A 15,390-nucleotide genomic window follows, 5' to 3' on the forward strand; every position below is an offset into this window, starting at 1 on the left:
ATTCATAAATCATTTAAAAATTATTTATTATACAAATATTGATAATTTAGACATGAATGGTTAAATAAAATATTACAATAAGTTTATTTTTTCATATAATTTCAAAAGCACTTGTGATAACCTTTTGTTTCAATAAAATAAATTAAAAGAGAAATTTCACTTCACTCTTGAATCTCTCGTTTGAATTTCGACAAAATTTCATTGCATAGTTCAAATTTTGACAAATTTCGCTAAAATTCCGAGGTTTCGATAAATTTCGGATGATTCGTTGAGATTTTGACGGAAATTATGCAAGACGGAAATCGACTACCATTTCGATTTTGAGGGTGACGGAAATCGGAAATTTCGACAATTTCGTGGAAATTTAAGACCATGATTACGAGATATATGAAATTTATTGGAGGAAGCATCATAGCACACAAATCCTTTTTGAGATAAGTTATATCCCATAAAGGCACATTTCACATATTGCACAGAGAGTTTATGACGTTGATGCAGAGGTAGATGCACAAAACAGACATAGCCAAAAGTGTGTAAGTCAAGAAAGCTAGGGTACTGCTTATGCAGATGATAGTAGGGAGAGTCAAAATTTAGCACTTTTGAAGGCAACCTATTAATCAAATATATTGCTGTAGCTAAAGCTCCAACCCAAAATTTAGGAGGAATAGAAGATGCAAGTAACAAGGTCCTAGCAACATCTAATAAATGTCGATTTTTGCACTCAGTCATCCATGGTTATATATAAAATTAGTGATCTGTCTTCCCTACAAGATGATTGTGCTAATTGCTCGTCTTTTTCCGATCTCTTCAAAAATGAGATCAATAGAATGGGCAGCGCATGGAGTCCAATACAAGTTGAATTTTTTCATTAATTTCAGACTCAATTTCTTGTAGGCGCTGCCATTATCGGTCACCACCTGGACATCATGTTGCTTTTCTACCTCTTGCACAACATGTTTTAATAGGGAATATATGTATTCAGGGTCTTTTATTTTGTCAGAAGCAATTAGTGACTTTAGAAAAATTGTGCTTCCTTTCGAGTAAACCATGAAATTTATGATGGATAATTTTGTAGGGCCTGTCCATGCATCACATATTATAGTGCAGCCATACGTGGCCCACTTTTTCTTCACTTCTTCTACGTGGCCTTCCATTTCTTTTACCTCTAAATCAAGGTATTTTGTTCTAATTTCATAGCGTGTCCATGGATTGACTCCCGTTCCAACTGCTTGACAACCCCACACCATGTTTTTAAAATGAGGTGATTTTCCCTTCTCAAGTTGAACATTATCATATATAAAAAACTTCGAAATCAACCTATTCATTTCTTCTTTTATTTTACCTTCTTTGAATAAAATTTTCAAGCATTTTTGTTTTGCTGCATCTGACTTGTAATATTGAGAAGGCTTTGAAATATATGGTTCTGTTTTCGACTCTTTCACACTTTGAGATCACCTTATCGGAGGTTGCCCTCCACTACTACCAGCTCCAGAACTGCCTCCTTGTTGGCTACATGCAAACCTATGAGATTGGTCTCTTTCCCATTCTGTTTGTTTTGAAGCATAGAATGCTCGACGGTATGCAGACCTTTCATAGGGAGAAATGACATACGGGTATGCAATATATCAACATCGTCCTCTTCATCAATTTCTTGTGGTTTCATCAAGTTCCCACGAAATTCATTTTTTATTTCCTCCGTTCTTTCTATTTTATTTGCCTTAGCTTATGTTTTTCTTTCTAAAACAATTTCAGTTCCTGTTTAAGTTCTGGAGGTACTTTGTCGTAGAATTTTATATTATGTTGTGGGTCATAATTTGCTAAGTGCATTTTTAATCTTGTTGCACCATTGCTCTTGATTTGTATTCTGCAGTATTTGCAAATAAATCCATTCTTTATGTTGGGCATTGAGTACCCATGTTTTCATGCTGGATCTTGTTTTTTTCCTTTAGACAGTTTTGCAGATAATTTTGCTTTCCTACAAGGTTACAATGAATCAATAAAAAAGTGTTAAATTAGTCAACAATTTTAAAAGGAAATTATTTAAGATGTTTTATCAATATAAAATTAATAAATAAGATAAACATTAAAATATTAAATTAAATTTACAAAATTTAATGATAATTTAAAAAAATTACTAATAAATTATGGAAATTAAATTTGTCAAATAAATGAAATAATTTAAGCTATAATAAGCTAATAAGTAGTAAATTACTTCAATTTATTTAATTACTAGGCTATAATGATTAGGTGTTAAATTACTCTAAAATTTTAAAATAAAATTATCTGAATGTTACTCTACAATTTTAAAAGAAAAATATTTAGATGCTAAATCAAGATAAATTAATAACTAAGAGAAATATTAAATTATTAAATTAAAATTACACAATTTATGATAATTTTTACAAAATTACTATTAAGTAATAAATTTTGGAAATTAAATTATTCAAATAAATGAAATAATTTATACTATAATAAGCTAATCAATAGTAAATTACTCTAATTTTATTTAGTTGCTAAATTTACTATTTACTAGCAGTCTAGGATTAAGGAGGTAAATGGGAGAGGTTAACAGGGAAAATGTATCTAAGGAGGGGCAATCTCGTAAATATATTGGGGAGAAGGGAGATTTTAAGTAAATAATATATATATATATATATAAGTAACTTAAAACTTAAAACCAAGTAGCCAACTTTGCCTTTCTTTTTTTGTGTTGCTACTCATGGACTCGAGTCTCAAGTCTCTTGACTTGGTCGTGTCGTGTTCGCAGCTCTGCGAGAGGGAGATTGCAGCGATGGGAGGAGGTGATGCTGCTGGCTGCAACTTGGGAGATGGAGGTGGAAGGTGAAGCCGAAGGCTAGAGGGAGAGGGTCGAAGGGTTGGAGAACTGGAGGGGAGCCAAAGGCTTGGGCTTTTCAGAGTTCGAAGGTAGAGGCAGGAGGCAGCTGAAATCTAGGGTTTTTTTTTTAAGTTTGAAAGTGGAAGATGCAAGAAGAAGAAGCCTTTTGCCAAGGACCTTAAGGTATGTATCCTAATGTATGCTACAAGCTAATTTATAGAAAAAAATTTCCTTTTGTTTGCATTATTGTGTAGATATTTTCATTGGTAGCCGGTTAGGGTCTTCATCCTCTTGATGAATTTGTGGAATAGCTGGCTTGCATCTATAGAGCATCTCTTCAAGATGTCTTTTTTCTTTGTCATGACTCAAGTAGTGAATTGAGATCTGACTCAAATCTCTCCGGTCTCCACTATATACTCACAGGTTGCACAAAAAGAGCCAACAAATCACGTGGGAAAAACAAAACAAAGGCAGAGAACAACACTATAATTTCCCCTTCCATTTTTCTTCTCTTTTTTTTCCCCCCCATGATTTCCAGAAAATTGCAAAAGAAGAACTGAAATTTTTGAAATTTCGGTCAAATTTTTGCAAAATAGAATTTCTATCTAAATTTCGTTTTGAGATCCCTCGAGAATCAAAATTTAAGTCCTTGCCTCCGTATATCTCCTACAAACTCCCTTCTTTTCTGAGACCCACCAAAGAACTTCCCTAGATACTCTATCATAAGCCTTCTCTATGTCAATAAAAACCATATGCAAGTCCCTTTTCTTTTCCCTGAACTTTTCCATTAAACTTCTTAAAAGATGAATAGCTTCTGTCGTTGATCTCCTAGGCATAAAACCAAATTGATTTTCTAAAATCTTCGTTTCTATCTTATTCTATGTTCAATTACCTTTTCCCATAATTTCATTATATGACTCATAATCTTAATTTCACGATAGCTATTACCGTTTTGAATGTCGCTTTGTTTTTGTACACATGTGCTAATGTACTTCTCCTCCATTCTTTTGGCATTTTCTTGGTTTTTATAATAGTGTTAAATAAATTAGTTAACCAAACAATTATCTGGTCCTATAGATTTTCCACTTTCCATTTTTTTTAATGTCATCTCAACATCAAGGACTCTAATTTTGCAAATAAATCTTCTATTTTTAGTCTTCTCCTTATTTGTCACTTCCAAGTTCAATCTTTCATTTTGGTTTTTATTAAACAACTTATCAAAGTATCTCCGCTACCTCTCTTTTGTGTCTTCTTGTCTAATTAAGACATTATCATTCTCGTCCTTTATACATTTTACATCACCTAAATCTTTGCATTTTCTTTCTCTAGCTCTAGCAAGTTTATAAACGTCTTTTCTCCTTCTTTTGTATCTAGTTTTGTATATAAAGTATTATAAATTCTATGTTTAGCTTCACTAATAGTCTTTTTTTTTCATTTTTTCTTGCTTCTTTATATTTTTCAAGATTTTTAATATTTCTACAATTTTTCCATATTTTCTACCAATTTCTTTTTGTCTTGACGGCTTTTGGACTCCTTGATCCCACCACCAACTTTCTTTACTACCTGAGTATCTTCCTTTGGACTCACTTAAAACCTCTTTTACTATCCTTACGATAGAATTTGTCATTCTATTCCAAACAATATTTGCATCAACCTTAGCCCTTACTATCCAATCACACTCTTTGTACATTTTTTCTTTAAATTTTACTATATTATCTCCCTTCAAGTTCCACCATCTAGTTCTCTTGCATTGATTTATGCTATTCCTTCCCTCATCCATTTTTTAATATGGATATCTAATACTTACACTCTTGAAGGTTATTAAGTGTTATTCTCCTTTTAAAAAGCAAGTATTCAATATCACCAAATTGTAAGACATGACAAAATCTAAGATTTTATTATAGTCTCTTTTTTGTCTTCATATCCATGGCCTCCATGTATCCTCTCATATCCGATATTATCCTTTCTAATGTGAATATTCAAATCAGTTTTTATGAATGTCTTTTCTTTCACAGTTATTCCTTGTAAAATACTATCTATATCTTCCTAAAATTGTCTTTTAAGATTTTTTGTTAATCCTACTTGGGGAGCATATGCACTAATGACGTTCACTATCTCCAAGCCTAAAGCTATCTTGATTTTAATGATCCTATCCCCTATTCTTTTAACATCTACTATGTTGTCTTTTAGGTCTTTGTCTACAAGAATACCCATCCCATTTTATGTTTCTCTATACTAGTGCACCAAAGTTTAAATCCTGATTTTTCAATTTCTGTAGCTTTCTCTCCTACCCTTTTCATCTCTTGAAGGCAAATGAAGTTAATTTTCCCCGTAAACATTATTTCCACTATTTCCATAACTTTTTCCTGTAAGAGTTCCTATATTCCAAGTTGCTGATCTAATCTTAGTTTCTTATGCTAACTTATTTATCCTCTCCCTTTTATATTGACGTGGTTTATTCCCTTGACCTAGGTGAATTTGATAAGAATTCATGATTATAAGATCTTACAAAGTTTTACGCTGATTGTCAGCTACCTAACACGACCTTGCTCCTTTATCTAGGTTTGCAACTGGCAGTGTGGACAAAGAATTTGTGTTACTTAAGCAAAGTACATGTTTGCATTTTTGTTTTTTGTTTTTTGTTTTTTGTTTTTCACATAGACAATTTTTTGAATCACGTACTATCTAATTCGAAATAAAAATAACCAACCTTGTATGTTGCAAACTAAAAATATACATAATTTCTAATTCAAAAATCAAACCTCGTATGTTGCAATCTACAAATATTACATATATATATATATATATGTGTGTATATATATATATATAAGGGAAACTAAAATTAAGAAAATTATGAACTCATTCCTGAAATAACATATTTTTACAAAAAAAACCTCCATGTAAATATAAGCCTAGTAATTATTTAAATCACATTTGAGTTTAGGAAAGAATAGCCTATGACTATTCTTTGGAAATGCCTCCAAATTGGATCAAATTGATCCTTCCAATGGCCGGATTCCCCCATTACACTGTAGGGCTTGTGAGATTGTTGGTAATCAATGATGAGAATTGAGTTGGATCTTTGTGTAATTGGATTAGATTTTCTTATTCACATTGCTTCATTACATTACTGCACTCACGTACTCATTTATTGTTGGGCGTAATTAATGTGTACTTATGTAGCCATATTATGAATTTTGTTTACTTGCCAGAATGTGTTTTGGCATAAAAAGTTGGTAATTGGATGGTCTGCAGGAAAAGGCTTTCACTTCAAAGTGTGTCAGAAACTGTAGTTCAAGAGATTCGGAAGCTTCTGCTGGTGCATCCCATGCTTATTTTAACTACTAAAGCAACCATTTTGGGGATAGGTCAACAAATGGGGTCAGCTGGTGAGTATTTTGCACAACTGAATGGTTTTGACAATTTCAGTGTCGTACTTTTCAATATTGAATTGTTTACCAATAAATGTGTGCACATACAGTTCTCAGTGTAAGCCAATTTTTAAATCTCTAGGCAACTCATGTATATGAGATTCTTGATATCAAATTTGGAACAGAAAAAGATTTGTATAGTGTCTGTTGTACATAATTTGATTCTAGGTTCCTCTTTAATTTTTAATGTTCTTGGTTTTCAGATCAAAATCTGCTGGCATTCATCACATATACCCATGCACTGTATTGTGATATTGTCTTCTCCAACTATCCCTCAGGTTTTGTGGTGTTAATGTAACAAGAACCCAAAATCTGGCACACAGCTTGCTTAGCCAAAAAAAGGCTGAATGGTTATGTCATGAAACTCTGAAGTCTCTTTTCTTTCTTGGCATGATTGTGTGAAACTCCACAAAGCCTTCTCAGGAAAAAAGAGTGGCACTTTCTGTATATTATAGTACCATTGTGGCATTACTCTTTGTGTCCAACACATTACCCCATTTCTTTGTCTCCTTCAGTACCTCCTCATCTATCTTATGAACATTCGAAGACTCCACAACACACAAAATTCCTGCCTGCATCATTTCATTAGTTCATCTTGAAATTTTTGTAATCATCCCATCAGAATTAATTTGCTTCTCCTCATAAAAATGTTTTCATGTTAACCCTTGATTGCACTGCCATCCAATGAGAAAATATACCTTACTAAACCTAGCCTTATTAGAGCTATTACCCTTACCACTAGACTTTTTGCATGCACCATCAGTTTTACCATTGATATCTTCCACACAAACCTTCTAACCATCACCCCCCTCCCCGGGGATCAACATTCACTGAAGGTTGCTTACTGGACTGCCTCCCATCACTACAGCTGTCCTTTCCCACTAATGGTGCTGCACCATCAACCAAATTCCCAGAGTTGCATGGTCTGGTTCTCTCATTTTCTGGATCTGGGCCATTCAAGACCGACCAGATCATTACCCACTGCCTTAAATGAAGATCATGGTTGTTAAAATTGTGACTTGATTCGTAGAATCGTACGATGCTATGATTCAAATTCACCCTCATGATCCAACTCCCAAGGAAAATTGCATAGCAGTAAAACTGTGGCAGAATCGGTGGAATCGTAGAATTGAAATCGTAAGTAGAATCATTACGATCCTACAGTGCTGCCTGGATTGGGTCGTTTCCCTCTTTGGGCTTGAATGGTAAGGCCCAATATTTGTTTTTACTGTACCAGAGGGTCCAAAGTTTTAACATTAAGCCCAAAATCTTGAAATATAGGGCAAAATAGCTCCCTGCGGCTCTGTTTGCGTCGTTCGATAGCTTTGGTGTTCGATACTTCAATCAGCAGCAAGGCAGCAACCAGCAAAGCCTTTGGACACTCTCTTCTCTCTCTGGCTCTCCTGTAGTCTAGTCAACTACTCCTGTAACAGTCCTGTTCGTGTTCAATCTGCAGTTCAGCACTCTCCACAGTCGACTCTTCTGTCGGCACTCAGTTCTGATCGTTCTTTGGTGTTTGACTCCTTTCTTCAGTCCTCTTCTCTCTATCAAACACCTCAGCAGCCAGCAGTGTCAGCACTCTTCAGGATTCAACCAATTTCTAGGTATGCTTGAGTCTTGAAAAGAAAGAACCATTCATTCAGCAGAGTCAACACTCAGCAGTGAGCTATGGCCAGCTGCTACCACTGAGCTCTGTTTTTATCCTTCTTCCTCTTCTTTTTGCTGACTTGCTGTTCATTTATTTCTTCAAGAAAGAATCAGCAATCTCTTTAAGTTATTTAAGTATTTAACTTCATTGAAATTCTCTTTTTGATTGATGATTGATTTGGTTATTTTTTTTTATAAACTTGACAACTTGTTCAAACTTCTATGTTCTAAGAGACTAAGACTTGTGTTGCAGACTTGCAGCTGTACTTACTGCTTAGTGCTTACAGAATACAGATTTACAATATGATCCTGGACTTAAACCACCTTACCATCATGAAATTAGGGTGAAATTTCTCAAAAGTGAAGTAATGAGGGTTGTGAATTTGATTGAAGAGTATAAGTTAGAGTGGAGGAAAATGGGTTGCACTATTATGTCTGATGGATGGACTGATAAAAAAATACGTTCCATGTGTAACTTTTTGGGGAATAGCCCTAAGGGAACAGTCTTCTTGTCATCAATTGATACTTGTGAAATTTCAAAAACTGCTGAAAAGGTTTTTGAAATGCTAGATGAGATTGTAGAAAAGGTTGGAGAAGAGAATGTTGTCCAAATAGTGATAGATACTGCTTCAAACTACAAATTAGATGGTGTGATGCTAATGGAACAAAGGAAAAAATTGTTTTGGACACCTTTTGCAGCACATTGCATTGACTTGATCTTGGAAGACTTTGAGAAGAAGCTTCAAGTGCATCATGTGATTATTGCAAAGGGTAGAAGCATTACAAAAATATATGTACTCTAGGACCATGTTCATTACTTGGTTGAAGGAGGTCACTAAAGGGAGGGATCTCATTAGACCAGCTGCGACACGCTTGGCCACTACATACTTGACTTTATCTTGCCTTTTTGAGCATAAAAGATCCTTGATTTCTTTGTTTTCCTCAAACAAGTGGACCTCCAGTCGATTTGCAGCCTCACAAAAAGGGAAGAAAATTCAAAGGATTGTGTTGGGCACTTGAGGTTTTTGGCACATGTCACTACTTGTCTAGGAGTTGCATTACCAGTAATCAAGGTATTGAGGATAGTAGATTCAGCTGCAACACTGGCAATGGGGTTTATTTATGAGCAAATGCATCGTGCAAAAGAACAAATACAATTGAACTTCAATAATGTTCAAAAGAGGTAACTCAAGTATCTCTTAGCTTGTTTAAAATTGGTTTAATAATTAATATGCAACTAGAGTACTTTTAAAATGTAAAGTCTCTAATTTTAGTTGTTCTTCTTGTTTTAACTTTTGTTTTAGTCATCAACCAATTTGGGACATCATTGATGAGAGATGGGAGCTTCAACTCCATAGGCCATTACATGCTGCAGCCTACTTTTTGAATCCCCACTATCATTATAGCCCAAATTTTAAGGTAGATTCGGAGGTTAAGATTGGCCTATACAATTGCATGCAAAGAATGGTGCATGATCCTGAAGAAAGAGTCAAAATAGATATGCAACTTGATAAATTTAGGAATGCTGCTGAACTCTTTGGCATTGAACAAGCAAAAATGACAAGAAATAGAAAATCTCCAGCTGATTGATGGGAATCTTATGGTGATGAGTGTCCTGAGTTGAAAAGGTTTGCAATCTGAATATTAAGCTTAACATGTAGTTCGTCTGGATGCGAGAGAAATTGGAGTGCATTTGAGATGATACTAACTTTCTGAACTTCTTTGCATTAAAATTTACATAATATTTAAAAATATGAAACTTTTGAATTACAAACTTGTTACGTATAAATTATAATAGACTAATAGTATTGTGTATTTGACCATTTTGTATAGGTGCATACAAAGAGAAGAAATCGTTTGCACTAGAAGAGGATGAATGATTTGGTTTTTGTTATGTATAATTTGAACCTAAAAGAAAGGCAAGCTAGGAGGGAGGCTGATCCTAAAGCTGGCAATTTGTTTTTGATGATATCCCATCTGATGATGAATGGATAATAGAAAGAGAAAATCCTACTCTTCCACCCAATGGAAGATGGTTGAATGTTCTTGATAGGGCAGCTCATAAAAGAGCCTCCAATGGTGATGAATCTTGGGATGATAGAGAATTCATTACAAGAACTCTACAAGAAGCATGTGTGTTTACAAAACTTTGTGTGTAAATATATATATTTTTAAAGCAAAACCTCATTTGACATAAAGAAATTATAAACTCATAAATTTGTCTTCATTTGTTCATTGTTTTGAATAGGTGGTTCAAATATTGATGTTGGGAAGAAAACGAAGATGAAATACAAATTCATGAAGTTGATGATAATGACAACGAATTTGATGAACCCATGACTGATTCAAAAAATGAAGCATCCAATACATTTGATGATGATGAGATCCACGACGTTGATGATGATATTGATGATGAACTAGTTGAAGACATTGATGATGATCTTGATGCATATGGCTTAGATTGTCCCAACATTGATGACCTAGCTTGATGGTTTTAGGCTTTTAGTTTTGTTTGTTGATTGGTTATTATTAAAACTTGTTTAAGTTTGAATGGTTAATTGGTTATGCCTTATGAATTGGATATTTGGATGGTTTGAATAATGAGTTTTAATTGTGTTATTTGGGAAGTTGGGAACTGAGAATTTTGTTGTGTGGCAAGTGGCCACTAGCAATGAATTGGATGGTTTGGAATTTTGTTGATGATGATCTCTTTATTTTTTATGATTTTATCATAAATTGGTTTAATTGAGCTACATTCCCAAAGATAATAGGATGCAAGAATTTGAACCTTGATCTCCCCATTGTACGAGGGCTCTACCACTTGAGCTACATTCCTAAATTATGTTTTTAACCTGATTGACTAATTAATTAAGCTTAGTCTTAAGAATTGTCATAAAATTACATATACATTTATTTTAAATATTTTTTTTACACTAAAAGTAGATTCTTACGATTCTCGATCCAATTCTACGATCCGATCCTTATACCCCTCCAACGATCCTACGTAGAATCCCGATTCTGACAACATTGATGAATATGCAATTGACCTTTCCTTTTCCAACTACGAAGCAGCCCTAGTAGGACGACATGTATTCCCTTTCATCTTTGAACCTTGTTGAGTCTGCCCACTGACACTTTTGCACTCGTTTTTGAAGATGGGCCACTTCGTCATTATGGTCCCTTGATGAACTACACAATGATTCAATTTGGAGGTTCTAAGTTTAGGTCTAACACCTCAAAATAGTGCTTTATTTGGATATGAGGCCTGGTTTCTGAAAAAAAAAACAATGGTCTATGTTTGGTTCAGATTTTGGGTGCAATTAGGAAGCGATAGACTGAGTGAATCTGCCATGGGCTTCTCATCAATCTTAACCGGATCTGATTCTATATTACCCAAAATCTGACCCAAATGTAGTGCGATATTATTGACACACAGCCCAAACCATTCCATTTTAACCTTCTCTATATATTATACCTCATGGGAAGGAGATTAATGGGTAGGATATTGAAGTTCAATAGTTGCTTGATTAGATGGGCTTATGAACCTGAAGGACAAGTAGTTCAGTTGGATTGTGGTTAGAATAAGGAGAAGAAAGGATGATGTGAGTTAGATAATTTGAAGTGTTAAATAAGTTATGATGGAAAGGGGTTAAAGGGGGGATTCTTTGAATTAGTTTGGGTTAGTCTCTTTTGTTTTGTTTCGGTTTTGTTTTTTTGAGTTTTGTTTTGTTTTTATTTTTTCATTTGAGGACTTCTTGTCCCCCCTTCAAGTTTTAATTTTGCTATCTAACACATACCACCCTCGCAGGTACATAAGAAGATTATAGTAGACTTAATACCACAATAACCTTGTGAGACTCCCTCTCAAGTTGGAGCATATTTATCGTATGCCCTTTTTACAAATGAATTTATCCCAAATATCCTCTTAGGACTTAGTAAAGGAATCAGCCAGTTGATATATTCAGATATCACATGCCTCTCTTTATGCCTTTGCCCTTTTAATACATTGGTTTCTAATAAATATAATAATCAGGGTCTATATTTGCATTATCGTAAGCTTACTACAGGTCATCTGGTCTTTGTGATGACTTCTACTAGATGAAAGGTCTTATGCCATAAAATGTTTAATGTGCCAATATATTGGTCTATGGTAGCATTGTAAATTCAGATCTATGCTTTTTAGTTTGTAGATCAATTTCTAGCTTAAGTTTTCGGTCAGAACAGTTCTTTTTGTCAGGAGTTTAAAGAATTGTTCTTCACGTGATACCTCAGATTTTGGAGCTACAACAGGTATTCCTCAGAAGCTTTCATATCGCGAGTATATGCCTTCCGTCTGGCAGGTAACTTTTTCATCTTTAGATGTGTTTTAGGCATCTGTTTTATAAAGTAATATTTCATGGACTAGCGCATATGTGACATAACCCTTTATCATTTTATTATTTATTTTTCTTTTCATCTTATCAAAATAGGGATTTTTTTCTTAATTTCCATTTTGCATTTTCTCTTTGGCTATACAAAAATTACAATTGTCTGAAAAAGAACCCCAAGTTAGAACCAAATGATGGCCTAATATCACTGCCAGAAAAAAAAAAAAAAGAGTAGCAAAATAGAAAATGAAAAACAATGAATCAACAACAATGCTACATTCATTGGATAATGCAAATTCTATAAAATGACTATTATACCAAGCCATTGATTACCTCTTTTTTGCCCTTCTGCAATGTTTGGATTCCTAAGGTGTTTGAAGATAGTGAAGTGGGATGTTCCCCAATACTCAAGAACTTCGATTGCTGAATTCTTTGCATGGGTTTTTTTTGTGTTATTCGCCAATTGTCTACAATGGCTATATGGTGATTAGAATGGCAAAAATGCGAAAGCATGTTTGAGTTTGGAATAACATTGCAGAATTTGAATTTAGTTCGCTAAAGGAGGATGAGAGTAGATGAATGATTGAGGGGTCGGAGCATTTTTGAGAAGCTTTGTGGGCTTAAGATTAGTACAGGTAAGAGCGGTATTGTAGCTATCAATATGGCTGTTGAGAATGTTAGGGAGCTATCTGTGAAGATAGGGTGTATTGTTTTGGATTGGCCACTGTCCTATCTTGGGGTTCCTTTGGGGGTAAACCTACATCTACTAATTTTTGGGATCTTGTTGTGGAAAGGGTTTCTAAGAGATTGGATGGGTGTGCTCTTTTTTCTCTTGGTGGTAGAATTACTCTTATCCAGCCCTGCCTTTCTAGTATCCCTTTATATTTCCTTTCAATTTTTAAGATTTCAGTGGGGGTTGCTAATAAGATTGATAAGATTATGAGGGATTTTTTGTGGCTGGGGGCAGGGGGTAATAGGGATCATCTGGTTAGTTAGGGAGTGATGGCTAGGTCTAAACAGGAGGGTGGTTTGGGTATAAGAAATTTGGTGTCTAAAAAACACAGCCCTTTTGGCTTAATGGCTTTGGCGGTTTCCACTAGAGAATTTATATCTGTAGCATTTTGTTGCTAAAAGTAAGTATATATTAGATGAGAATGGGCGGGACACTGATGTGAGATTTAGATGTTCTTTGGAGGGTCCACAGAAAGCTGTCTCTCAGAGTTATTGTCTCTTCATTCTCCATATTAAATTCCTGGTGGGTGGAGGTAGTAATATCCGGTTTTGGAAAGATCCTTGGTTGGGGAATGTAGTTTTGTCCACTTCTTTTCCACGCTTTTTTCGCCTAAGTTCGTGCAGGATGAGTCCATTTCATCTTTTGTTGTTGATTCAGATGGTCCTTTGCCTTGGGATTTTCACTTCCACAGATCGTTAAAAGATAGGGAGATGGGAGAGCTATCCTGTTTGCTAGTCTTGTTGAATAACTGTCGTTTTTCTTTAGAGGAGGATAGGCGGTCTTGGTCTCTGGATCCTTTGGGGGTTTGTTTGTGTAAATCTTCTTGTGATTTTTTGAGTAGATAAAATTTATCTTTCCTGCTGTATAGTTCCATTTGGAAGGCCAAAATCCCCTGTAAAATTAAAGCTTTTATCTGGTTGATTGTGCTTAATAGAATTAATACCAGTAACTTGCTGCAAGTTAGGGGACCTAAGAAGGCTATATCCCCAGACGTGTTCTCAGCTTTAATTGTTCAGAATCATCATTGCATTTGTCCATTCATTGTGACTATGCTTGGAGTGTTTGGAATAAGCTATCTGGTATATTGGGCGAATGTTAGATGAGTTCTAAGACGGTGGAGGATTTTTTTGCAGTGACTTTTGCTGGATTTGGCAGGAAAAAGGAAAGGGCGTGCCTTGGAAATGTGCTTTTTTGGCAGTTTTTTGGGGGTTGCTGATGGAGCATAATGTGCGCATTTTTCTAGGGAAGAAGTCGGCTTAGGTGCTGGTTTGGGAAAAAATACATTATTTGGCTTCTCTTTGGTGTGTGGGACAAGGGAATTTTAAGGGGGGTGAACTTTTCTGATATTTAGCTCGATTGGCATTATGTGTTGAAGTGTTAGTTTGTGATGGTATTTTTCTCTTTTAGTCTTTAGTCTGTAGGTTGTTCCTTTGTGTTTTTTATCTGTATTTTCTAGACTTTGTTAAGGAGATGTCTTATTCTCCTAGATGTATATTGTTATTCTATTAATGAATTCTTTTTTTATTATAAAAAAAAATGATTGAGAGATCAGAGTGGAGTCCTATTTTTAGCAATTAGATGAGTTGGTTGAAAAGGCCTTTTAAGGAGATGGAAGCTAGGAATATAGTGTTTGGAATGGATAGGGATAAGGCATTGGGTCCATATGGTTTGACCATGGGCTTTCTTTTAGCATTGTTGGGATGTGGTTAAGGATGGTGTGATGAAGGTCTTTAATGAACTCTATTTTAATGGAGTCTTGAGGCAAAAGCATTAATTCTACTTCTATTGCTTTAGTTCCTAAGAAGGATTGGACTTTGAAAGTTGCCTGATTTTCAAGTCTGGTGACAAATGTGTACAAAATTGTTGCAGAAGTGCTTGCAGATAGGTTGAATAAAGTGATAGTATATCTCAGCCTGTCTCAAAGTGCTTTCATTTGGCGAACACAGTCTGTGGATGCCTTTGGTGGCTAATTAAGTAGTTGAGGATGTTTATAGGAGGAACAAAGAAAGGTTTATATATAAATTGGATTTTGAAAAGGCTTATGATAGGGTTAGCTGGAATTTCTTAGATAAAATCTTTGCTACAAAATATTAGGGACAAGTGGCAGGGTTGAAAGAGGGGGTGTTAGTCAATTGCTTTGTACTAAGTGATTATAAATGGGAAGCCTAAGGAGTAATTTAGAGCTTCGAGAGGGGTTAGGAAAGGGGATCCTTTATCTCTTTTCTTTGTTCTAGTTGTTGATAATTTGACTAGGTTGATGTATAGGACTGGTTATGTGAAAAGGATTGGGGTGGGTGGTCATGGGGTGACTCTGTTTCATCTTCAGATTGCAGATGATACTATGTTTTTCTTAGATGATCATAGAGTCTTTTCTGA

At 34.9% G+C, this 15,390-nt stretch overlaps 1 protein-coding gene across 7 annotated transcripts in view; it reads left to right on the forward strand.

Annotated features, from left to right (window-relative positions):
* LOC131160625 (DNA repair protein XRCC2 homolog) overlaps positions 1 to 15,390 on the forward strand; it is an 81,620-nt gene that overhangs the window by 57,464 nt on the left and 8,766 nt on the right. For 3 of the 7 annotated variants that reach the window (XR_009138111.1, XR_009138112.1, XM_058116471.1), the window contains exons 6-7: positions 6,092 to 6,225; positions 12,187 to 12,254. Coding sequence is in view for 3 of the 7 variants with exons in the window: in XM_058116471.1 (XP_057972454.1) it covers positions 6,092 to 6,225; positions 12,187 to 12,254 (202 nt within the window). In the remaining 4 variants the exon portion in view is untranslated. Of the gene's footprint in view, positions 1 to 6,091; positions 6,226 to 10,162; positions 10,612 to 12,138; positions 12,255 to 15,390 lie in introns of those variants that run through there. The other 4 variants (XR_009138109.1, XR_009138110.1, XM_058116470.1 and 1 more) reach the window with 2 other exon arrangements.

Source organism: Malania oleifera, chromosome 7, assembly GCF_029873635.1.
Source record: "Malania oleifera isolate guangnan ecotype guangnan chromosome 7, ASM2987363v1, whole genome shotgun sequence".
Classification (NCBI taxonomy): Eukaryota; Viridiplantae; Streptophyta; class Magnoliopsida; order Santalales; family Ximeniaceae; genus Malania; species Malania oleifera.